At 33.5% G+C, this 24032-nt stretch overlaps 4 protein-coding genes across 5 annotated transcripts; 2 read left to right on the forward strand and 2 right to left on the reverse strand.

Annotated features, from left to right (window-relative positions):
* Positions 1-2401: 2401 nt before the first annotated feature.
* On the reverse strand, positions 2402-3046 carry LOC107468224 (SNF1-related protein kinase regulatory subunit beta-2-like). Its single transcript, XM_021133330.1, has 2 exons — positions 2738-3046; positions 2402-2497 (listed from the first exon to the last, which is right to left on the reverse strand). Exons 1-2 carry the CDS (start codon positions 3044-3046, stop codon positions 2402-2404), a joined length of 405 nt encoding a protein of 134 aa, XP_020988989.1.
* Positions 3047-6805: 3759 nt separating this feature from the next.
* On the forward strand, positions 6806-10756 carry LOC107468248 (U-box domain-containing protein 7). The gene is made up of 2 exons (XM_016087501.3): positions 6806-7556; positions 9735-10756. The coding sequence occupies exons 1-2, from the start codon at positions 7066-7068 to the stop codon at positions 10585-10587; spliced, it is 1344 nt and encodes a 447-aa protein (XP_015942987.1). The 5' UTR covers positions 6806-7065; the 3' UTR covers positions 10588-10756.
* A 1079-nt stretch (positions 10757-11835) lies between these two features.
* On the forward strand, positions 11836-16413 carry LOC107468223 (uncharacterized protein YNL011C; the record flags this gene model as incomplete). The annotated part of the gene is made up of 12 exons (XM_016087480.2): positions 11836-12004; positions 12085-12217; positions 12392-12488; positions 12908-12951; positions 13162-13318; positions 13478-13549; positions 14030-14113; positions 14309-14410; positions 14602-14649; positions 15033-15158; positions 15735-15827; positions 15939-16413. Coding segments are annotated over 12 exons (1257 nt in total), but the record flags the coding sequence as incomplete, so codon positions are not given.
* A 118-nt stretch (positions 16414-16531) lies between these two features.
* On the reverse strand, positions 16532-18612 carry LOC107468330 (F-box protein At1g49360-like). 2 transcript variants are annotated; one of them, XM_016087597.3, is made up of 2 exons: positions 18558-18612; positions 16532-17549 (listed from the first exon to the last, which is right to left on the reverse strand). In XM_016087597.3, exon 2 carries the CDS (start codon positions 17542-17544, stop codon positions 16534-16536), a length of 1011 nt encoding a protein of 336 aa, XP_015943083.2. In that variant the 5' UTR covers positions 17545-17549; positions 18558-18612; the 3' UTR covers positions 16532-16533. The 2 variants fall into 2 exon arrangements, with proteins under 2 accessions (XP_015943083.2, XP_052110895.1); XM_052254935.1 differs by having other exon boundaries at positions 16532-17545; positions 18558-18578.
* Between the last annotated feature and the right edge of the window lie 5420 nt (positions 18613-24032).

Below are 24032 nucleotides of genomic sequence, written 5' to 3' on the forward strand. Positions count from 1 at the left end.
GGAAAATACCTGGGTGCTATGATTACCAATGGAAGAACGCAAAAAAGAGATTTCAAGGGTGCAGTGGAGCGGGTCAAGAATAAACTCAGTGGGTGGAAAGTAGGATGCTTGTCTTTCGCTGGTAGAGTTACTCTGCCTCAATCTGTGTTAACTCCCTCTCTGAACTATGATATGATGCATTCCATTATCCCTAAAGGAATCTGTCAAGAAATTGAAAGATTACAAAGAAGGTTCATCTGGGCAGAGAATGCAAGAGAAAGAAAATTTCACAATGTGGGGTGGCATATTTTATGCAAACCCAAAATCTTTGGAGGCTTGGGATTCAAATCTCTTTCCTTGCTGAATGAAGCCTTCATGGTCAAAGCTTTCTGGAGATTAGTGGTGGATAATGACACTCTCTGGGCAAGAGTACTACTGAATAAATATGATAAAGAGAGACAATTTTCTGGTGAGATGAAAGTCAAAGGCTCAGATTCTCAATTCTGAAAAAATCTTAAAAAGATAAAGACGATCTTTGACAAGAATACAAGATTTTTAATTGGTAATGGTAAATCGACTCGTCTTTAGGATGATCCTTGGGTAGAAAATGAACTTCTTCGTGAGCACCTAACCAGTAATCAGATCCCTGCTGAGTTAAGAAACATGACAGTTATTGAAGCTGTGGAACAAAACAATGATTGGAACTACCCCCTTCTAAAGAATCATCTCCCGGATATCATCATTAACAAAATAAGAGCTATCCATCCTCCTCTTCAAGAAGCGGACAGAGATGGAATTTGGTGAAATGCAACTCAAAATGGAGTTTTTTCTGTTGCGAGTGCTTATAAACTTTTAGCAGGGCATGGGAAACCACAAGATCAAGTGTGGAATGTGATATGAAAGTGGAGAGGATCCCAAAGAATGCGGTGTTTCTTGTGGATGACCATACACCAAAAATTCATGACTGCAAAAAGAAGATCAAAACTTTTTGGAGCACCCCTTTTCTGCCATAGATGCCAAGGAGTCCAAGAGACCCAAGAGCACCTGTTAAGAGACTGCCCAGCAGCATCTAGAATTTGGACCCAATTCATTCACCCAGCCTTCCTTCAAAATTTCTTTAGAGCTCCCTTCGAAGTGTGGCTCAAATGGAACCTTTCCACTGAGCTGGGTCGTTCAAACCAAATAGATTGGATAACACAATTTGTAGTTACCTGCTGGTGGTTATGGCACTGGAGAAGTAAGGAGATTTTTATGCCGGGTTTCACCAGACCTAATGATCCGTGCTCCTTCATTTGCCATCAAGCAATTTTGATCAGGAATGCTCTTTACAAGTTGTATACTGGAGAGTATAGAGAAAAAGTGGAAAGACATATCTCATGGTCATGTCCACCTACCAACTGGATCAAATTGAATTCTGATGGTGCTTCGTGTGGAAACCCAGGGACAGCATCATATGGAGGACTCTTAAGGGATGAGATGGGGCATTGGGTTGCTAGATACTGTTCGAACTTGGGAATCTGTTCAACTTTTCAAGCAGAGATTTGGGGCTTGTTACACGGGCTGAAAACAGACTGGGAGTTGGGAATCAGGAGGCTTATTGTGGATCTGGACTCAAAAGTGCTTGTGGAGGTCATTACTAAAGAAAATGCAGAAAACCACCCCAGTAATTTGATCAGAATTATCTCTAAGTGGCTGAAAAAGAACTGGCAAGTTAGAGTAAGCCATACTTATAGAGAAGGAAATAGAGCTGCTGATTTCTTAGCTAGAGAAGGATTAAAGTGTAACCCATGTTTTAATTTTGTTGATGTGCCTCCAGCACCTTTGGGACAAATTTTGTTTGATGATTGTAGAGGGACTTCCTTACTCCGGTTGATTAGCGTCTTGTAATTCTGAGCTTTAGCCCCGATTAAATACCAAAAAAAAAAAGATAACATTAGTGTTTCAATTAATCTGAATTATAAAAAATATATATAATATATATTAATTAAAATCAACCGTTAAAATAACTGAAATACCAATATTTTTGATACATTTAAAATTTCTCTTATATTATAATCCTTACAATTCTAGAACATCAGATGAATATGTATTGTATTTATATAGAAATAAATAAATAAATAAATAATTACCACCAGTGTTTTTAGAAGGGAATAGATTGCTGACTGCTCATTACCCTCAAAAATCTTTTATCATCTTTCCCTTGGGAGGGACTTGTACAACACCATGCTGACATATTTGTGTCCAAACTTCTGGGTGGAACGGAGGCCCTGAATTCACCCCCGAGCCCGTGGGTTTTGTGGATATATAGATGATTGAGTTCCACATGCAAGGGTCTAGGGAGAATCTTGGATGAATAATAAGAAGGGTCACCACTTGTTATCAGTGGTAGTTTTTGTTGTAACTTGGGCGGAGGCTTCTCAAACTATTTGTCATTGAAGGGCATATTATCATAACTCCATGGTGGGGATGGAGGACATTCAGTATCACCTAACGTTGCAACCATTTCTGGAATAAAATCCTGCAAATATGGATATGGTTAAGCATTAACAACATAGGAAAAGTCTAAGGGACAATAATTTTATTAAATTTTGGGCAGCATGTAACCAGCAAAGAAAAGTGAGCTATTGGATGACCAATCTCACACCATTAAAATCATTATTGATGGCTATTTGATAGCTACAAATCACAAAAGTTGCTGACCCCTAGCACTCCTTAACAACATATTAGAGGAGAAGTAGTCCAAGATGTGTAGAAGTACCCGCAAATCCAAGATATTGTAGGGGCAACCAGAGTCATCAAGAGCCCAGGAGAATTCTGGAGCATGGGTGTGATAGCCACCTACAATGTAACGGTAATGATAGAGACTTGTTTTGAGTGCTTTAAAAATGCCATAAACATGAGGGGGAGTCTGCAACTGCAAGGCTTCCCTAGTTTGCCAGTTGTCCCATGATCCTGTAACAGCAACATCCCACCTTACTGGGTGCTTCCAAGTAATATTCACATATTTCAATCCTTCATGTACCACTCTCTCTACGTATCCATCTTGTAGTATTTGCCGCTGGCTCATGTACCACCAGTTAATGAAGATAATATTCATAAACACAATATATATAATTGTTCTAGGTAAAACTACTTACAGCAGGGTCGTCACTGATCAACTGTTGACTCTGAATTGAATGGGGGAAGAGATTAGGCATTCTATTTATAGACATTCCAGCTATCAAGTCAGTTTAGAATATAAAAAATATTAGGATTAAGGTTAAAAAAAATACTTTTAGATTCTTGACTCTATATTTATAGCCTTCAATTGTTAAATTTTTTTTAAAAAAATCTTTATCAGATTCTCTCTTATTTTGATGAGATGTGATTTAATTTTGTTGTGTAGTGTGTTAGATTTTTCAAAATTGTTTTTCGATATTTTAAAAATTATATACGATCCTTTCCTTTAAGTTTCTTTATTTAAGCGAGGAAAAAAAAGGGTATTCATCGATCATTATCGTTAAATTTAGTGAATTAGTCCACTAAAGATTTCAACTATCTCCCAAAGTTTGGCAACACATGTGTGGAACTTAATTCTGATCAAGGAAAAAGAGACTATTGAAAATCGAAAATCATTCACTTTTACGGTCTTGTAAATATCTATTATCTATACTCATCCATCTTGTATAAAGTTAAACGAGATTAAAATACTGAATGTGTCACACGAGTTCCACTCTCCTAATAGCGTTTATGCCGTGAGCCGTGGCAAATCCCATTTTTATATTGTTGATGTGATAGTTTCATTGTTATACATATGCTTAGGGGTGTGAATGGGGCGAGATGGGTTTTTGCTCTACTCGATCCGTTCTGCCATATAATAATCTGCATAGAATTTGTCATGTTCTTATCAGGAATAATAAAATTAATAATTTTATTAGTTATTTTATATATATTACACATTATATATTAAAATTATATACATTATATATATATTGAGGCGGATATTATCTAAATTCACTCTGTACAAGAATTTGTTTCGCTAAAAATATGTTCCAAACATATAAAAATGGGTGAATACCTTAAATTCAGATGATATCGTCATTCCTACCCACGCTATAACAGTAATGTTATTACTTATTGACATTATTTAATTTGTTGTATATGGTTCAAACGTTTTCATCTTTAACTTGATTATATTGAATTTGAATTGAACTACTTTATTGATGTGATATTCTGTAAATTATGGTTAACTCCGTTGATAAGAAATTAACTCTTCTCACTAGTCATTAAGATTTAAGTTCAATTTTACCGACAATGTGAAGACAATTTTAATGGCGGATCTGTTACTACATCTCACAGTTTTAAAAAAATCTATATATAAAAAAAGATTTAATCTGAAAAGAAGTTACTGATCTGATATTCTTATAAATTTTATGTTAAGCCCATCTCATTCACAAATCAATAATAAAAATATATAAAATAATAGTTAAAATATGAATACATACTATATTAAATTATTTAGTCAAATATATAAAATTATTAACAAAGAAACAAATATTATACGCAAGTTCTAAGAGTGGCACACATCATAGGCGCACGCACCAGAATGACAAATAAGGAGCCTCCCTCACACGTGGGAAACTTCAATGCCTGCAATTCAATTGGTACAAAGGATAAAATTTTGGTAGTGCACCCCCAACATGGAAAAATAAAAAGTGGTATTTGAACGAAAATTTTATAATCGTCTTCGTATGAAATTTTTTTTATTCTTAAATGATGAATTGTAGAATTAAATTTTGATATGGTATAAAATTATTATTTTTATTTAAAGTGTGGTTAGATAAATAAATTACACTTTTATATAAAATATCTTCATAAAAAAATATTTTTAATATCTTTATTTAAGTAATTTCTAAATAAAAAATTACACCATAGCCATCGGTCTCAAATATAACACCCCAATATGGATCTCCACCTAAGTAGTTATACCAGAATTCGTTAATTACCTGCTTCAAAATTGGTGATGCCCTAGTTGGTGCACTTATATATATTAGGCCCTTTTTCCTGGAAATATCCTTGCCAAAAACGCAACTAATTGCTTCATTCACCACAATTATTGAATAATTGGATTTGTTCATTCGCTCAGAATACCTTAATGCCGACACACAGCTAAATAATACTATTTTTTTTGGTACGGATAATTATCTATTATTATCACTATCATTAGTGAAGATGCTCTTTAATGCTTTGTTATAAATATGTCTATCTGGCTTCTTTAGTTCTAGATAGATTACTAGTATTTCTTGATAAATCCCATTCCATAGCCTAAGTACATTTTCCATTTAGGTTCCTGGCAGCTCAAATCTCTATGATACATCTACAGATTAGTTGGTTTTAGGTGAATTTGTAATCCAAAATATATAAATTGAATTCCTTAATTTCTTTGGAGCACAATCAAATGAAATTAATGATTTATGAGTGATGCTCTTGCTCTCATGCAAGGGGGAACTAAACATGATATATAAGTCACTAATGCATGTGAGAATATCACAGCCACTGATCCAGATCGGATTTTGTTTAGCCAATGAAGAATTATGAAATGATATAAATATTAAATAAGCTAGCTACATATAAATAAGTTGTTAATTAATGTTGACGCGTGTGCACTGCCACAATTTTTATGGTTCCATAGGGAACATACATGGCTGGGTCTCCCTTGATTCTCACATGCAATCGATGTGGGTTTACATCAAAACTAAAGTCCCAAATTTGAGTTATTTGTTGTCACCTTTTAATGAAGAAAATGGCGTCACATATTTCTCTTGATTACATGGGACCATTCATCAAAGACTTGCCCCTTCTTTTTCTTTAATTATATTCCTTCCCCTAAGAAGGTCCCAAATTTTGAGTTTGGTGAAGACTAATAGGGTTGAGAGTTGAGACACAGGTAGGTAGAGGGGAAAAAATAAAAACAAACGGTGAATTATGTTCGTTTATCTTAAACTAAACATATAAGACCGATTAAATACTCATTTTGGTCCCTGAGATTCACATGATTATCTATTTTGGTCAATGAAATTTAAAATTACCTATACTGGTCCTTCAGATTTAAGTTTAGGCAAATGGAGTGTTCAGATGACACCTTCCTGCCACGTTAGATGATGGGTAAACCACGTCGTTTATCCTTGACAACCAAACAAGTCAGAAATATCTTCGTTTTGTATATAAAGGGAGAAGAAACAATGGAGACTCAAAATAAAGTATTCGTATTTTTCTCTACCTCTACTATTCTTTGTTTCTAACTTGTTTGGACGGCAAAGGTAAACGATGTCGTTTACTCATCATCTAACGTCATAGGGAGAGTACAATTTCAGCACTTCGTTTGCCTAGTCATCGTCGAAAAAAATTGAGGGACCATATTGGTGCCCAAATTTAAATCTAGAGAACCAATATAGGTAATTTTGAATTTCAGGGACTAAAATGAGTAATCGCGTAAATTTTAGGGACCAAAATGAGAATTTAATCGTATAAGACCAAATTGAATATATAAATTCCAAATAATTTTCAAACTCAAAGTTAGTGATATTTTGCCAAATACAGACCGTGGAGTATTAACAACTTTTCTACCAAAAATTTTGTTGTGCATCTGATATCTTAGTTCCAAACATGGTCACGAATAAACAAACAAATTGGACTCATATATCAAGTTTAGGTACGAAAATCTTTTAACTTTACAACAACGATTTTATGAATATATTTAATGAAGGCCCTAAAATTAAAATGGTGCCTAAATTCCATTCACTTAATAAAAGAATAACGTGAGGGAGGATCCTGTATCATTCATAATTACATAAAAATGGGACAGCACTGTTCAATTGCATGTGCTCTGTATTTTAAGATCACAGAGCTCTTGTATTAGTTTTTTCATTGATTCACTTTCTCTCTCTGTCTCTCCCTTCTTCTTTCTCTGTTCTCGCTCTGTCTCCAAACTCACAAACAGAAACTCAGTTATAAAAGGAACCAAATCCCCCAACCACTTTTTTCTCAACTCTCTCTTTTGTTCTCTCCTCTGATCTCAGTTTTTCTCTCCCCCTTAACGAACCAACCATGCATACTCCTCCTCCTCCATCATCATCATCATCATCTTCTTCTTCTTCTAATTCTATTTGGGTATTGTCTAGCATAAAGCTTCAATTCTTTGCACGAATCAGAAGGTTCCTCCAATCAAAAGCGACACGAAAGCGCCGAAACCAATCAAGAAACAGAGCTGAGCAGAGCAACAACGACAATAACAAGGTCGAAAAAGTTGTTGAAACGGTTCAAGTCATGGAGAAGCATGAGGAGGAGAAGGAAGAAGAGGAGGACTCTGCTATCATATTGCAGAGGACAGTGAAGAAGCTTCACTTTGGAAGCTGTGAAGAGAAGGAGGTGGCAGCCAAGGATATTGGAAATTTGGCAAAAGAAGATTTGAAGGTTAGAAAGTTGATAACAGAACTCGGTGTGGTGCCTGTGTTGGTCTCTATGGTGGCTTCCGACGTGGCCACCCGTCGCAGAGCGGCGTTGGTGGCGTTGATCCACCTTGCTGATGGAACTTACACGTAAGTTTTTTTTATCTAAAGTGAAAATTTAGGTGCAGTCGACTTCACGTGAAGTTGATAGTTGAGAGTCGTTAAATAAAAATTTAGTCAAATAAATTAAATCATCTAATAGTTCTCAACTATCAACTTAACGTGAAGTCAACTGCACCTGAGTTTTTAACATGTTTCTTAAATATTTCATATTTCACTAAGATTGATTATGGATAAGTAAGTTGCTCAATTACATAAAGCTTATGATATAAATTTTAATGTAACTTTGTGATCAGTTCATATTTGAGTGCTAATGGTTGCTTATTCATTATTTCATTTCATAGGTTCTTTGGATCTTATTATTGGTTAATTGAGTGTCCATGAGTTTTAGGGTCTAATGAATTGTTAGGTATGGCTACCCTACTCGTAGCTATCATAGATAGTAAAATCTGTTAAGTTGAGATTAGTGGTGGAGAATGATAGAGAAATTTTGAATCACTTAAATCTATTGATACTCTAAAAATGCAAAGTTATTGAATTTGTGGGCAAGGTTAAGGTCCACTAACTTGTAATCAGTGCGTGAACTAATAGTATTAGAATATATATATTTTTTCATTCCCCTAATTAAATTGTTTGAATCATACTTTAAAATAAAAAAATGTGAGAGTGGAGCAATAGTAGCTTGTGAGTAACCGCATATTTTGACTTCTAGAGAGCATAGAAAAGGACTGATGAATCACAAAGTGGCTATTGGCCTTGGCGGGTATGGCTCATGACTCCACAGTTACCACAGCCACATTGGTTTTCAATATTAGAGGGAAAAAATTTATTGATAAAAACAAAGGAAAATTAACATCTCAATTGGAGGCAAAGGTTGAGAGAGACTAGAGAGTTTGGTGCAGTACCTCGCATTCAGAGCTAGGTCTTCCTATACAGGCTGTTAGTAATATGGGAGTTATAAAAAAATAAAAAATGTTATTTGTACGACAAAATCAACTACCAATATATTTGTATGTAAATACATGTGTGGTTTAATTTATTTTTAATGTGTATTTGTATTTAGCATATATTTTATACTAGTAGCTGAATTTGGTGATTGATTTTAGTATACACGTAATATAACTCTAAAAAATAAGATGTAATCGGATCCATGGCATTAAATCTGAGATTAAAATTTAGCCAATATTTTGGGATCAAATTTCCCAAAATCCCACTAGCACATCACCATGCTGTAGTTGCTAATAATTAATAAATTTTAAAAAATGGCCAAAATGTGTGCTGAGTTGCTTGGTTGTGGAATGAGCTACTAGGGGGACAAATTTCATATTGAAGCGACATTGCTGTCGTAAAAATTCATAAATAATTTATTAAAATATAGCGTAGTTGATCAGATTCCTTTATTATCTTTCGAACAACTCATGTCTTTTTGTTGACCTACATTTTCCAACACATATATTAGTTTGAGATCCTGGTTGACTTCAGTAATAATATGTAATAAGGTACCTTTTTTATTTAGTTGGTTTGGCATTGTTATTGTTTTGTACTATAATCGCATCACTCCCATCGATCAAAGGAAGAAAAAATGGACCGGAGAAGGTGGGAAGGTGATGGTGCATAGCTTAGAGATGTTGACTTGTTCATGCTGACTTTGTAGAATAACTGCTATCAAAGTATTTGATTCTAACCTAACTTTGACCTCCTTGAAGCATGTTTCTTTCAAAAACGTCTTTTGCATACTAAAAGAGAACGAAGAATTACTACAATTAATAATTCATAATGATAAATTTTTTGGGATTTGGATCTTCTAAAATTTTAATTTCACTTTAAAGAGTAAAGTGTGATCTCTCACCATTTATTTTATAAGTGAGGCTAAAAATAAATATGAGAGAGAAATCATTTAAGGGTAGAAGATCACACTTTACCCTCTAAAGTAAAAATTCAAAATTTAGAGGATCCAAATCCAAATTTTTGGATCCCGCTAGAAAGACAATGAACTATTTGTAACTCTTGACCTTTCTGATCTAGCACTCTAATACTATGTCATGATACCACTCATCCCCAAAAGCTTCAGCTGATAGAAAAAAGTAACACTAATGATTTATCTCTAATACTCCATAAACCTTCATTGTACACATTGTACAAATATTTCATTGACTCTTCGTACTTTCCTAAATTTTTCTCTGACATGTCTTTTGTTTCTTTCTTCAGGAACAAGGCTATGATAGTGGAGGCAGGAATATTATCCAAGCTGCCAAACACAGTTGACAATGTAGATGAATCAACAATCAATGAATTTTCTGAGTTGCTGTTATCGTTGTCTTCACTAGCAAACACCCAATTCCATTTTCCTTCATTGGACTTTCTACCATCACTAAGACACATTCTTGAGTCAAACTCATCAAGCTTAGACACAAAAACATCATGTTTGGGTGCCCTATACAACTTTTCAAGCGTGTTAGAGAACGCGGGAGCTTTGGTTTCATGTGGGATTGTTCCTATTTTATTAGAACTATCCTCAAGAAAAGAAACTTCAGAGAAAGCATTGGCAAGTCTAGGGAACTTGTTAGTGAGCATGATGGGGAAGAAAGCAATAGAGAATAGTTGTTTAGTGCCAAAGAACTTCATTGAGATCTTGTCATGGGAAGACAAACCGAAATGCCAAGAGTTATCGGTTTATATATTGATGATCCTAGCGCATCAAAGTTCAAGTCAAAGGGAGAAAATGGCAGAGGCTGGCATTGTTCCTGTGCTTCTTGAAGTGGTTCTGTTGGGAAGCTCTTTGGCTCAGAAGAGAGCATTGAAGCTATTGCAATGGTTCAAGGATGAGAGGCAAACCAAGATGGGGCCACATTCGGGGCCACAAACACCGAGGTTTGCATCGATGGGGTCACCGGTGAATCAAAGAGAAGCAATGGAAGGGAAGAAGATGATGAAGAGTTTGGTTAAACAAAGCTTGCATAGGAACATGGAGATTATTACTCACAGGGCTAATGCTGCTGGAGACTCTTCTAGATTTAAGTCATTGGTTATTAGCACGAGTTCTAAGAGTTTGCCTTATTAATTTTCATATTTTCCAATTTTCTCTTTTCGTGCTAATAATGTTGAGGTTGACTTTACCTTAAGATGTTAGATACTCCTACAACATTTGTATATGTCGACAAATATAAATGGAAATCAAACAATGTCTTTTTTGAATTTGTCTGATAACAAAATGCAAATTTCACTTCAAAGTCTTGAGTCACAAATTATTTCAATTATTTCTATAACCTGTTTGTGTAAAATGTCAGTAATGATCTCCTCCCAATCTTTTGAAAACAATTTTTAGAGAGTAAATTTCATAGTGATCTTTAAAATTTAGGTCATTATTCAATTTATTCAATCTAAAGTACTAATAAAAAAAATTAAAATATGAAAAACAAAATTAAATAATAGCCTGAATATCAAAAGTTATTACAAGAATTTATTTAACATTTTACATGTAAAAATAGCAAAATTTTATCTCAAGAGCCCATCTCTTGGATTCAGAACCAAAAATGTAAAATATGCTCTTTCTTCACCCATAGAATTAATTTGTGTTATATTATTTAATATTTTTATGCACTAATGCAGAGACAAATATATAATTGGATTAGAGAGTGGCTAACAAACTATAATTTAAATGACATACTCTTCTTAATAAAAATTAGACTAGAGAGTGATTGGGTGAATAATAATACAATTTCGTTATATTACCAACAGTATTTTTGCAACATCTACCCATTTTTATTTATAATTGTATTTAATAAAAATATTTTTTGTAGATGTGTTTAATAAAAATATCTTTTTTATAGTTGTATTTAATAGAAGTGTCTTTATAGATATATTTTTTGGATGTGTCTCTTTATATATGTATTTAAAATATAATAATTAATTATTATTGACAATAAGTTAGCAGATAATATATTGGTATCTTATATTTTTCTATAATAATAAGATATAAGTAATTAATTAAAAGTAAAAACTTAAGTGCAGTCGACTTTATGTGAAATTAATATTTGAGAGTCATTACATAATTTAAGTGATTTGACTAAATTTTTATCTAAGCGCTTTCAAATATCAACTTCATGTGAAGTCGGTTTAGTTTTCACCGTGATTAAATTCTTAAATCTAAGGGCAAAGGTTGAAAAACGCAAAAACGTATCGGAACCGTTAGTTCAGTTTGGAGTGGAATCGGATCCGAAAGACAGTGTGACGCGATATCTGTAAAGTGTGAAGAAGACGCGCGAACAATGGCGGAAGCTTGGTTGTGTTTGGGTCCCACCTTCTCTAACACCCTGACCCTCCCCCTCCTCCTCCCCAGCCAGCTCTCCTCGTCTTCTCCGGCGGGACCGCCTTCAACGGCGTCGTCGAGGACCTCAAGACCTTCACTACCCGCGTCGCCCACGTTCTCCCCGTCTCCGATGACGGCGGAAGCACCGCCGAGATCGTTCGCGTCCTTGGTATGTCTTCCCATCTTTTTGCGATTTTTATTTTCATTTTTCTCCCGATTTGATTGGTTGAGTGGGTGTGCGTTTGTCAGGTGGTCCTGCTGTTGGAGACATACGTTCGAGGTGTCTGAGGTTGTCTGATCAGAGCACAGCTGAAGCTCTTGCAGTTCGGAATCTACTTGGTCATCGTCTACCTCTTGATCCACTCAAAGCTAAATCTGAATGGTGCTTTCCTTTATGCCTAACAATGCCAATCTAGTTACTGAACTTTCTCTTTAACTTTATGTACATATATTGCCGCAGAGTGTGCGCTATATTAATGGGGATTAAGATTATCCAAATTTTTTGCATACTTTTTTATGAGAACTATTTTGTAATGTGCTGCTGGGACATGTATAGGTACTCCATTGTGGAAGGTGATCACACACTATGGAAAGGTGTTTCGAAACCTTACAGGGAGACTATTCGATCTTTTTTGGTTTATTTTCAGAGTCAGGTGATTCTTACAACTAGATGTACTTCTTTTCTTTCTAATCCTGCTCATACTCATCAATTGCAAAACATTTCTTATATGAATATGGATGTTATAAAGTATGGTCTCCTTTTTTTATTACTTTTAATCGTTTGTTTCTGAGATTGGTTGTTGCTTCTTAAACTGTAGTCTAGTATTTTAGTGTCTGTAATTTTGGTCGAGTATGCGTTCAAACTTCAAAAGTCTCTCTTAAGTTGAGTATCATGTCTTCTTTTGCATTTTTAGACAAAATATATTATTATGCCCGTCATAGTAACAATCAATCACTATAATAATCAACACTACAGAAGAAAGAACAAATATAATGTGCTTCAATATTGTATGCTTTTTTGGTGAGCTTCCTTGAAACTTGAAAGTGGGGCCTTCCATTTCGGTTTTTGCAGATTCTACGCCGGGCTGAAGAATCATTTTGTTTCAGCAATGGCAGGTCCTTTATTTTTTACTTCAGCTAAATGTTTGTAGTAGTTTATTGAATCTTCTTGTGCCATTTTTCTCACCCTTCTACCTAACCAATAAAATTATTTGCTTTAGAATCTGATATTAGCCTATGTAATTGGTGGGAATTTTTGGAAACTGGCAATTGCAATTGGTGTGTGAAAAACAGAACAATTTAAACTGACTTTTATGAACTGTGCAGCATCGGGAATTTCTTTTTTGCAGGCGCACGTATATTTTTTCGGTCCTTGGATGCTGCAATATTTTTGTTTTCACGTGTTTCAGATATTCCCCCTGAAAGCCTGGTTCTCCCTGTAATTTCCACCAACGACAGGCTTACCTTAGGGTGCGAATTATGGGTATGTTACATGTGTATTTAAGCATGTAATTCTGCTTTGGTTTCATTGAGGGTAAATTCAGGTTCTGAGAGGAAAACTATTTCTTTGCTGTTCAAAGAAAATTCACAATTTGAATTGTTGTTTTGCTTTTTCTTACATTATGCTCTAATATCCATTTAGGATGGAACTATTATAAGGGGACAAAATGAAATTTCTCATCCAACCAGGGGAACGACGGAGCTGATTAACAAGGTATGTTTTTGTATGTATTGAGAGATTATGCTTATCAATACAGTATTTCTGCTCAAAATTTTACTGATCTGAGGTACATTGTCCAACTTAAATCTCTGGACTCTTATTGAAAGTAATATCAATGTAGGATGGGTGTTTTTTAAGTTTTAATGATGTGGAATGTATGCTGATGTTGTAAACATGTCAATAAAAGCATCGAAAATATTAACTTACATGTTAGTTGAGTTTGAAACAAACAAGAGTACTTGGTTTAAATTTCAGAAAATATTTAATTTCAGAATTAGTCACTCTATTACTTTAATGCTTTCCTGATATAAAATCTAGTGAAGTTGTAGCTTCCAAACTAATTTTTTTTCTCTGTCATTCTCACTAACTGACATACTACAAAATTGTGATTGGTTGGTTGATCTAGTATGTAATATTGTAAAACTGTGTATCTTATATTTCTTGTATACTAAAGTTTTATCATTTTGTGGGTAGGATAGCTTTTCCACTCCAGCGCTTCCTTCAAAAATAAAACGTGTCTTCTACATGTCAAGTGAGGGAAAAAATTTGCTCCATGAGGTAAATCTGTTTTGGTGCTATTTTTATTAGAATTCTTCTGTTAGAAAAGTGAAAAAGAATATATTTGACAAAGTGCAACTTTTTATTCATTTTTATAAAAAGTTTTTTTTTAGGAAATGAATTTTGCTATTGATTTAATAATTTATGAGCAATTTATAATTATAACTTCCATTTATTTTGATATCTTTTCTATAGGTATTTCCTTCACCTAATGCAACTGTATTAGAGCAGTTAAGTAATGTGGACTGCATTGTGTATGCCATGGGTTCCCTTTTCACTTCAATCTGCCCCTCGTTGGTAAGATTCTTAGAAGTAGTTTGTAAAAAGTATGCTATTTCATCTTCATGAAGCAACATTGCATAATCTTTTTTGTTTGAGACACTGCATAATTATGTGAATTAATCTATAATTTTGTTAGAATAAACATATCTTTCTTCTTTACACAGTTTAGTTCTCCTAGACGATCACTGATCAACAAGTTTTTCTAGGTCTTATTGGGAATTGGGGAGATTATTTCATCAAGGTCTTGCCTCAAGGTACTTCTTGATCTTGTAATTATATATGTTTTCTTTGCTTATTAATGTTTAGTCTGATGAGCCTTCCATCCAGTATGTATTTTAGGAATTTAGGCTTGATAAGATTGCTTTCAATTTGCAAGGAGAGCATTTGTTTCTCTTTTGGAAGAAACAAGCTATTAAGGTAGTCCAGCTCTGCTTGATTGCTGAGCAATAAGACAAAAAGGGTGATAAGTTTCTGTGCTTTGATGTGGAAGTCCAGCCATAGTGCTATTAGTGGGGTGAATTTGTTCCAATGCATGAAATTCTAGCTGCAGTCTTTTGCTTTATTGAAATTTTATAGCAATATATGCTTTCTTTTTCCAAAATTCTACTCATTTTTATTTTTATTTCTTAAATGTTAGGTACTTATGTTAAATGGCACACCTGACCGGGAGACTAACGGGTTTTCGGCTTCTTGTTTTGTTACTGCCATCACGGATGCTCTAAATCGAACATATGGAGATCCTTGCAATCGGCTACAGAATCCTGTGAGTGGAAATTCCTTCACAATTGAAGCTAGTTGGTGCCAAACAGAGATCTTTTATTCTGGTTCAAAATAAGGCTTTGATTAATTCACTAAAGAGTGCCAATTTCGTTTTATTTGAATGCATGCTTTTTACCCTGTTGCAAGTGCCAAGTGGTATACTGTTAATAAACCCTTATCGCTCCATATGATGAGTGCTATTGCAGAATGAATTGTCATATGTAGTTTACTCTACCCTTGTTGCTGCTGCAATTATTATTGAAATTTCAAAGAAACTTTACATAAAAATGTAGAGTTAAGACTTCCACTTTGGTACTTACTAACTCTAATATAGATAGATTTGTTTAGCATTAGTTTTTATTATCACATGTTCGACATGATGCATGCCTGGAAGAGCTTGAGAAAAATATTTTTCCTTAGGTGTTTTCCTTCTTTTGAAGCAAAATGATGTATTTGATGTGTGTAGAATCTTACTCGAAATAAAAATTCAGTTACTTTTGAAACTGATACCTAAAATTCACAGTACAATATGCATAATGGTGATGACAAGATTTTTTCTGCCATTAATAATTTTATGCAGCCGAGTCAGTATATCAATACCATTTTGGTGCCAAGAAATAGTTCAGTTCCAGTTGATGTTGACCGATTGAATGCCCAAGGAATATTTGATGTGGTATGTATACCAACTTTGCTCGACGCAAAATTTAGTGGATAATACAACCTATAATCTTTTTAATGCAATTTACTTTTTTTTGGGGATCCTCAAACAATTCTTATTTTGCAGATTGTTGTTGACTCCCTACGTGATTCCAAAGTGGGTATAATATATGACCCAAAATCGTTGATAAGAGCTCTCGCTGACTTAATTGACAGATACATGAAGTCAAGAGTCAAGGAATTAATCGATGCTAGATGATATAACAAGGGGCTACAATTAACAATTTTTTTCCTCTGAAGGATTTCTAGGTAAAATTGCCTATTTATAATCATATATTGGAACAATTTTTCCTCCCATCCAAAGTACAGCAGTTCGATGAAACCATGGTATAATGTTTATTGCCATAATTATTTGATTATGTAGGGATGATATAGTTTAAGATAAAAGAAAAAAAAGGAGGAGAAACATTAAGAGTCTTGTTGTAGATTTATAGCAGTGCTGTGTATGTATGTCGCATACATTAATCTTATTTGATTATGGCAAATCTCAATTGAGTGTATCTTAAATGTTTTGAAGTTGAATGAAATCCAAATTAAAAGAATTCTCAAATCCTACACCATAAATCATTTGAAACAACCGAGCAAACAGTATATAATCCAATGTTGGAATATGAAAATAACTAAGAAACTTGACATAATAATCAAATCAAATAAAGACTTAACTACCAGGTTAGGCCAGGAGGTACTTGAACATATCTTGGTTGAATCCATACCCCTTTAATCTGACGAGCCAGAGCCACATGTTGCTGATCAGGCACAATGGTCTCACTGAGAATGACGCTATCATTTCTTAAGATATGAAGCCACTGTATTCCGAGGATCATGGTGCCACATATGGAAATGGACACAACATCATCCTCACCGCCCCGGAAGCCCAGCCTCTGACCTATGTTCAAGACTCCAAACATGTTTTTCCGTACGTGATATTCCAAGGTTTCCACGTCCTTGGAAGAACCATGGTTAACTATACGATAATTCGCCCATGACTTGCTGCTTTTACCGTCAGCATTGAAGGTAACCAAGCCGTCATCCGCGTCCAAGAACTGAAACTTTTCCTCAGAAAAAGCAGCACCACTTACTGTGTTTAGCGTGGAACGAACACAACGATGGCAATGCTTGTGCCACTCCTTGCTCCCCCTTCGAAGCAAGTGCAGTTCCAGTTCTACCTCACTCTTGCGGCTAACCACAACCACAACGCAATCTTGGCAAGTAGGGTCAGCAGAAAACGCAGCAACATGTTCGCTTAGGTCTGTGAAGGGACAATCTGGAAGGTCTATCTTGGCTCTTGAGAAAGGGCAGAAGAAAAACATTGCTCCTTCCTGCACAAGAAGCAACCATCCTAGGTACGATGCAAGGCAAGTGGCTCCGTCAAGTTCTGGAAAGTTGACGGTGTAGAGTCTTTCGGAGTTTGGAGATTGCAATCCGAGTTTCAAGAAGGAACACTGTGAGCCTTCACCGTAGAGGAGAAACCATAGCTCGCGGCCTGAAGGGTTGTATTCTGAGGGAGGGATGAGCCATTCTTTGCAAACACTGCGAAAACTCAGAAAGTCTATCAATTCTAAATAGCTTGCAATTCTTGATAGCAGGTCTCCAGGCAGATTACACCACTCTACTACTTCCCATTCATCACTTTTCGTTCGTTTCATCTCCTTACATTCCTCATTATTTGACATCCTTCCTTCAACAAACATTCCACTATGTATCAGGCACTAGCTACTTATGACTAACTAGTACAAGCATGCAGGGAAATCATACTAACGATTAACAAAGGATCAATAACTAAATCAATCACTGTTTCATTTTAATATGACTATATTATGATGATGATTATGATATTTTTTACTAAAATGCTTTTTTTTTTAATATTACTTAAAAAAGTATAACAAAAATATAAAAAAAAATGTGATTCTGTTTCTATTAACACTTGCAGTCATCATAGTTAGTATAGTATAGTCATACTACAATTCGAGTAATGCTACATTACTAAGAAAATATTATTATTGTTTGTCATTACGGATTTGGATCCTCTAAAGTTTGAATTTCACTTTAGAGAGTAAAATGTGATCTCTCACCATTAATTTTATAGGTGGGACCAAGAATAAATATGAAAGAGAAACTATTCAATGGTAGAAGATCACACTTTACTCTCTAAAGTGAAATTCAAACTTTAGATGATCCAAATCCAGTACTTAGTCAGCAATAATTTTTTTACATCTATATTTACATATAGTTTGTACATAAAAAATATATAGTTTATGTTCATATTTACTAAAATTTTGTACACATAAATCAATACGATTTGCATCCACATTTTTTCAAAATTTATACTTATAAATTAATAAAATTTATTGATTAAATAATGATAAAAAAACATTAAAAAGTACTAACCCATCTTAAAATCCACCAGTACTAAATTAAATATAATTTAGTATTTTGAGTGACCACGACCCAAAAACAATGATTATAATGTAAATAATAGATGGATTGGATGGATCGATGTGTACATACTTCAGGATGAACAAGAAATAGAAGAGAAAAATATATAACAAAGCAAAGAAAAGAACATGGCTACGTGCATAAAGAGAAACAAGATAAGATTGATAATATAAGAAACAATAATATATTATAACAATAATAATAATAATGGTTATGTTTACGGTTGCATTATCCATTGGCAGGCACTTACAGTATTCTTCAAAGAGTGAAGTGCGACGGGACTTATGAGAATGGAAGAAAGGAGAGAGTTGCAACTAATATTGTTTTGGTCACCAAAAGGAATTAAGATAACTGAAAACGCGATATTCTCTAAGTGTTCGTTTTAGCATGACATTTTTTCTTTTCCTATATGAATAATGGGAATTGGATTTTCTCATTTTCATTTATAATAGCTTCATCAAAATTAATACGTTACTTTTGATCTTTTTGCTTTTTAAAAACTTAAAATTTTGAAAATTGAAAATTTTTTTTCAGACTATCCAACTTGAATTGGTTCGTTTTTTAGGAATAAGTTCTTCTAGTACTACTATTATTTTGCATCCAACTTAAATATCTTTGTATGTTTCAAATAAGGTTTAAAATTCAAATTTTAAGATATTTAAATAACAACAATGGTGTCAAAAGACTTCGAGATAGAAAAAATCGAAATTTTATTTAAAATTAAAAAAATAAATTAAATACGTAAAATATAAAATAGTAATAAAATTTAAATTGCAAAATTATCAAATTTAGTAAAATTTTTATAAAATTAATTGATTCATTTAAAAGCATAATATCAAAAGATTTTAAAAAATTATATCGAGATTTTAATTTCTATATATTAAAAGATATTTCTTCATGATTGATTATTTTCTTATTGTATAGGTTTTCTTGTTTTATTTTAAATTATTTCTTAAGTGAGTATGGAAAGCTCTAATTTGTTGGCCACATGATTATCATTTGAGTCATATAAAAATAACAAGTTTCAAAAGTTTTAATATAACACTAATTGTTGTATTAGGTTATTAAATCATTCTCTCAGAGATGCAGTTATATCGCAAATTAGTTACGTGAAAGGTAAACTGCCACTCATTCATTCATTAGTCATTACCTAACACTTGACTCACTAGTCATCATATATTTGGAACATATAAGAAGAAAACAGTAGTGTTCACTATATATGATCGTCTAGTTGCCTTCACAAATTGGGGGACACAAGTCTCACATCTACAAAGTCATACTCCTAGATTAGATTATTAGTTAAGTTTATCCACATATATATCTATATGATCGTCTAGCTGCCAAGCACTGCATTGCTCAACAACCAAAGCTAGAAAATAATTAGTGCTCAACTTGAATTTTGTAATCATTGTGGCTTGAAATAAATAATACATTTATTCTTTTTAGTATTTGGATACGGAAATGTTTGATAACCAAAGCCAAATTAATAAATGCTAAATAAAACAAGTTCTGCCTGTTTTTTTTGTCTACTTAGTATTATTCTTTGGATATATAATGTAAACCAAGAAATAAAAATCACAAGGAAAAGCAGAAAATATTGTTTCGGATCCCTTTAGTGGTAGCATAGTCTAATGACAAATCTCTTATCTCTTATTTTTTTGAAAATATAGAAAAATATAAAATTGTGTTATATTAGAGAGATTAACAAATAGACTTAGTACACAAATTAAAAATATAACACTAAAAAACTTAATTAGCTACATTGTGGAGTGATAGTACTTATGAAATACCAATCCCTTAATAATCTTTATACAATTAGTAACTATTGTGAACAAGTTAGTCACTGCATATTTACGTGAATACAAGTTTTAATTTGTTACAATATGTATGTAAACGCACAAGTTACATTTACAACAAACTTTTGGTTTGAATACAACCAAACTACCAAGCATACATATATGTGAATAAGAAGTTTAAATTTCTTAGCCTGCACAACCAAAGAACAGTTTCAACTTTCAACATGATCTTTGTTCATTTGACCATGCATGTTCAGATTCCTCTAAAATCCACTATACAATCTTGAGCTTCTTTAGCTTATTTGATTAAACTTTGAACAACTTTAATAAATGATTTTTCTTCACTTATATGAAGCCATAATCTGCATGCATCAAATTGATTTTGATTTTCATCCCATAAGCTAGAAGGTCAACTAATTATTGAGAATTTAATTATGGTTGACAATTTGTCAATATGCAACATTTGTTTATTTCTAATAATACTCATACACATCAGCCGTCAATTTTTACGGGTTTTCCTTCCATATTTGATCAACTATATTACCTATATATAAAAAAAAAAGTTATTTATATAAAATAATATTAAAAAATAAAATATATATTACAAATAAATTAAATAATATATATTTATATACAAATATATAGTAGTTAATTTTTTATACGGTGATAAAAATTTTAAAATTTGATTTTGTAAAAGAATTGTAGTGAATTAATCAATATTTATACACATATAATTAATGTAGTCATTGATTGAACGCATGACCTTCTAATTTGACTTTAGAGAGCTTATCCTTATCAAAAAAGAGAAAATGGACGGCTATAAATAAATAAACGAAAAACCACAATTAGTGAAGAAACAAAAACAACAAATGGAAGTTTTTGTGGAAAAAAAAAATGTTTAGATAAAGTTGAAGGCAGCAGAAAAGGGCAAGAGGGTCCTTAGAGTGGGCCATTACTCGTGTGCTGGAGCATTAACCTAAACTAGGGCCCATTATGTGGGTTGCGTGGTTTAGTGGGTTTGTTAAGAACTGAACCCCATAAAAAATCTACTTACCTTTTTGGGCTTCAGTGGGTACCATGTTTTGTTGTTTAGTTTTTGGACACTATACCGCCGTGCTATTCACCTGATGGAGTGATGGACCATCATGGAGGGTGGCTCCCACGGTGGTTGGTGGCAATGCTGATCAAAGCTTTTTAACTGAACTGGTACCCAGATACTCTTTTACTTTTCCTTCATTGTTGATCAGTATCAGCATATACATGTCTTCATTAGGCTAATTTTTTTTGTTATGAAAGTAGGAGTGATGATATACTTTAACATTGTAATTTTTGGTATTTTTTAAAATTATAAAAATTATACAAATTGGAGGGTCCGATTTTATTGTAGAGAGAGAGAGGGATATAAATCGGACCCAGATTTTTCTGAAATCGGATGCCAGTACACAAATCGGACCCAGAGTTTTCTGTCAGTACACAAATCAGATCCAGGATTTTCAGTACTTCTAATCGGACGGTCCGATTTCTCTTGAACAACTATCATACACCAGTGAATCACCATACACTCCCATAACTCAGATATATACCATTCCTTTCATCATATTAAAAATAAAAAGTTTGTCTTCATTAGTATTAATGAAACTTTTATTTTTTAGTGAATACTGTATAACTTGCCTTAGGCATGTACGATAATTTATTTGTCTGTATTGCTGCGGTTGTTTTCGATAACAGGACAAGATAAGACACTGATGAATAGAAATACAAAATTTTGTATTTTTATATTCTGTTTTGAATTAGAACAAATTATGAAAATTAAATTTATTTTTATTTTTTTCATTCAAAAAAATTGATATGAAAAATATAATAATAAAAAATTAACAAGAATAATGAAAGAAAATGTTACCTAGATTATTTCTTTATCAATAATAGGTTTACCATTGTAATTATTTTTTAGTGAGAGTACATAAAAAAAAGTACATAGTATAGTATATAAGGTGTAATAACTCAACAAATATTTTCTAAGGGGGATTTTTCATTCTCTCCAACAATGAGAAGAACCTATCTCTCTCCCTCTCTTAATCCCTTCTGATTCATCAAACCATCAACATCACAGCTTGAACAGCTTAGACATGAGATTTTCTTCATGGTGCGGTGAGCGTGGAGAGCAACCAAGCTGTGAATAAAAAAAAAAGTTGTGAATTGAGATCAATCCAATTTTGCCATTATCTTTCTATCCCTAATTTTTCTTTCGACATTTTCTTTCCCCATTCTTACCTCTTCCTTCAAACTCATCCAATAGAGTTTGATGAGAGGCTATTTCGCAAGATTCTTTCTTGGTGAACATAGCTGTTCCGATCAACGAGTTGGAAGGAAGAAGATCTGAATCCCTATTACTCTGTGATTCATTGATTTCTCAAAATGGCAAACATGGCAAACAGATCCTCCCATTGCAGAGGTCGTGGAGCTACATTGGCTTGCTCTCATTGCAACAAGTAAGGCCACACAGAAGATGTATGCTATAAGAAGTATGGGTACTCCTCCCACTTCTACCAATGGCAGCAACATAACACCACTATCAATCACGTGATCACTGAGGGGCATGATGATATACTCAGTGACAAACAATTCCAGCTCAATTGTCTCCAAGAGAACATTGGAATATCAAGATCTGGATTCACTCCAGAGCAAAGATTTGCCTTGTTAGAGTTGATCAAAGACAAAAGTGTGCAGCAACAACCTCATAATGCAAATCAAATTTTGACTAATTCCGTTCACACTTCCACTTCAGGTAAAATCATTGCATTATATTTTAATGCGAGAATTATGAGCATTATCACTCCAAAATCTGCACTATGGATCATTGATTCCGGTGCAACAGATCATGTGACTTTTGACTTAAAAGATTTTGCAAGTTTTCAAAATATTGATCCAATCAATGTGATATTGCCAAATGGAACCAAAACTGTTAGCACCATCATTGGCACAATCACATTTTCTAAAAAAAATTTTCTCAAAAATGTTTTATACATTCATTCTTTTGATTTTAAATTGATATCTGTGTCAAAGTTAACCTCAAACTTACATTGTCAATTGTTAATCAATGATAAGTATTGTGAGATACAAGATAGATCCACATAAAAAATGATTGGCATTGCTGAGTGTATCGAAGGGTTATATACAATGAGTAGAGAACCAGAATTCTCTCATTTTCTCCCTCTTCCAACAAAGCAAGCTTCATTGGCGGTAACTACTACTACTACTCATCCCACCACACCTTCACACAGTGAGCACAACAACATTTAGCATCTTAGATTAGGACACATACCCATGCATAAATTGATTTTTCTGAAGAAGTATTATCCTTTTATAGATAATATTGCTTCAAAATTTCCTTGTGATTCATGTCATTTTGCAAAACAAAAGAAATTATCTTTTAATCTTAGTACAACTAAAATAAAAGATTGTTTTGATTTAGTTCATATGGATATCTGGGGTCCTATTTCTGTCCCTTCCAATGAAGGACATAGGTATTTTTTGACTGTGGTGGATGGTAAGAGCAAATTCACTTGGATTTTTTTTATGAAAACCAAATCTGAAGCATCACAATTGGTTATTAATTTTGTGAATTTTGTCAGAGTACATTTTGAAAAACAAGTTAAGTGTATAAGGACCGACAATGGGCCAGAATTCACTCTAAAATCCTTTTTTGCATCAACTGGAATTTTACACCAAACTTCTTGTGTAGAAACACCAGAGCAAAACGGGATTGTAGAGAGAAAACACCAGCATATTTTAGGTGTTGCTAGAGCACTATTATTTCAATCAGGAATTCCACATTGTTTTTGGCAATACGCAGTTGCTCACGCCATTCACCTAATTAATAGGCTGCCCAGCACTAACCTGAATAATGCTAGTCCTTATAAGCTTTTGTA

This window comes from Arachis duranensis, chromosome 10 (genome assembly GCF_000817695.3).
Source record: "Arachis duranensis cultivar V14167 chromosome 10, aradu.V14167.gnm2.J7QH, whole genome shotgun sequence".
Taxonomy (NCBI): Eukaryota; Viridiplantae; Streptophyta; class Magnoliopsida; order Fabales; family Fabaceae; genus Arachis; species Arachis duranensis.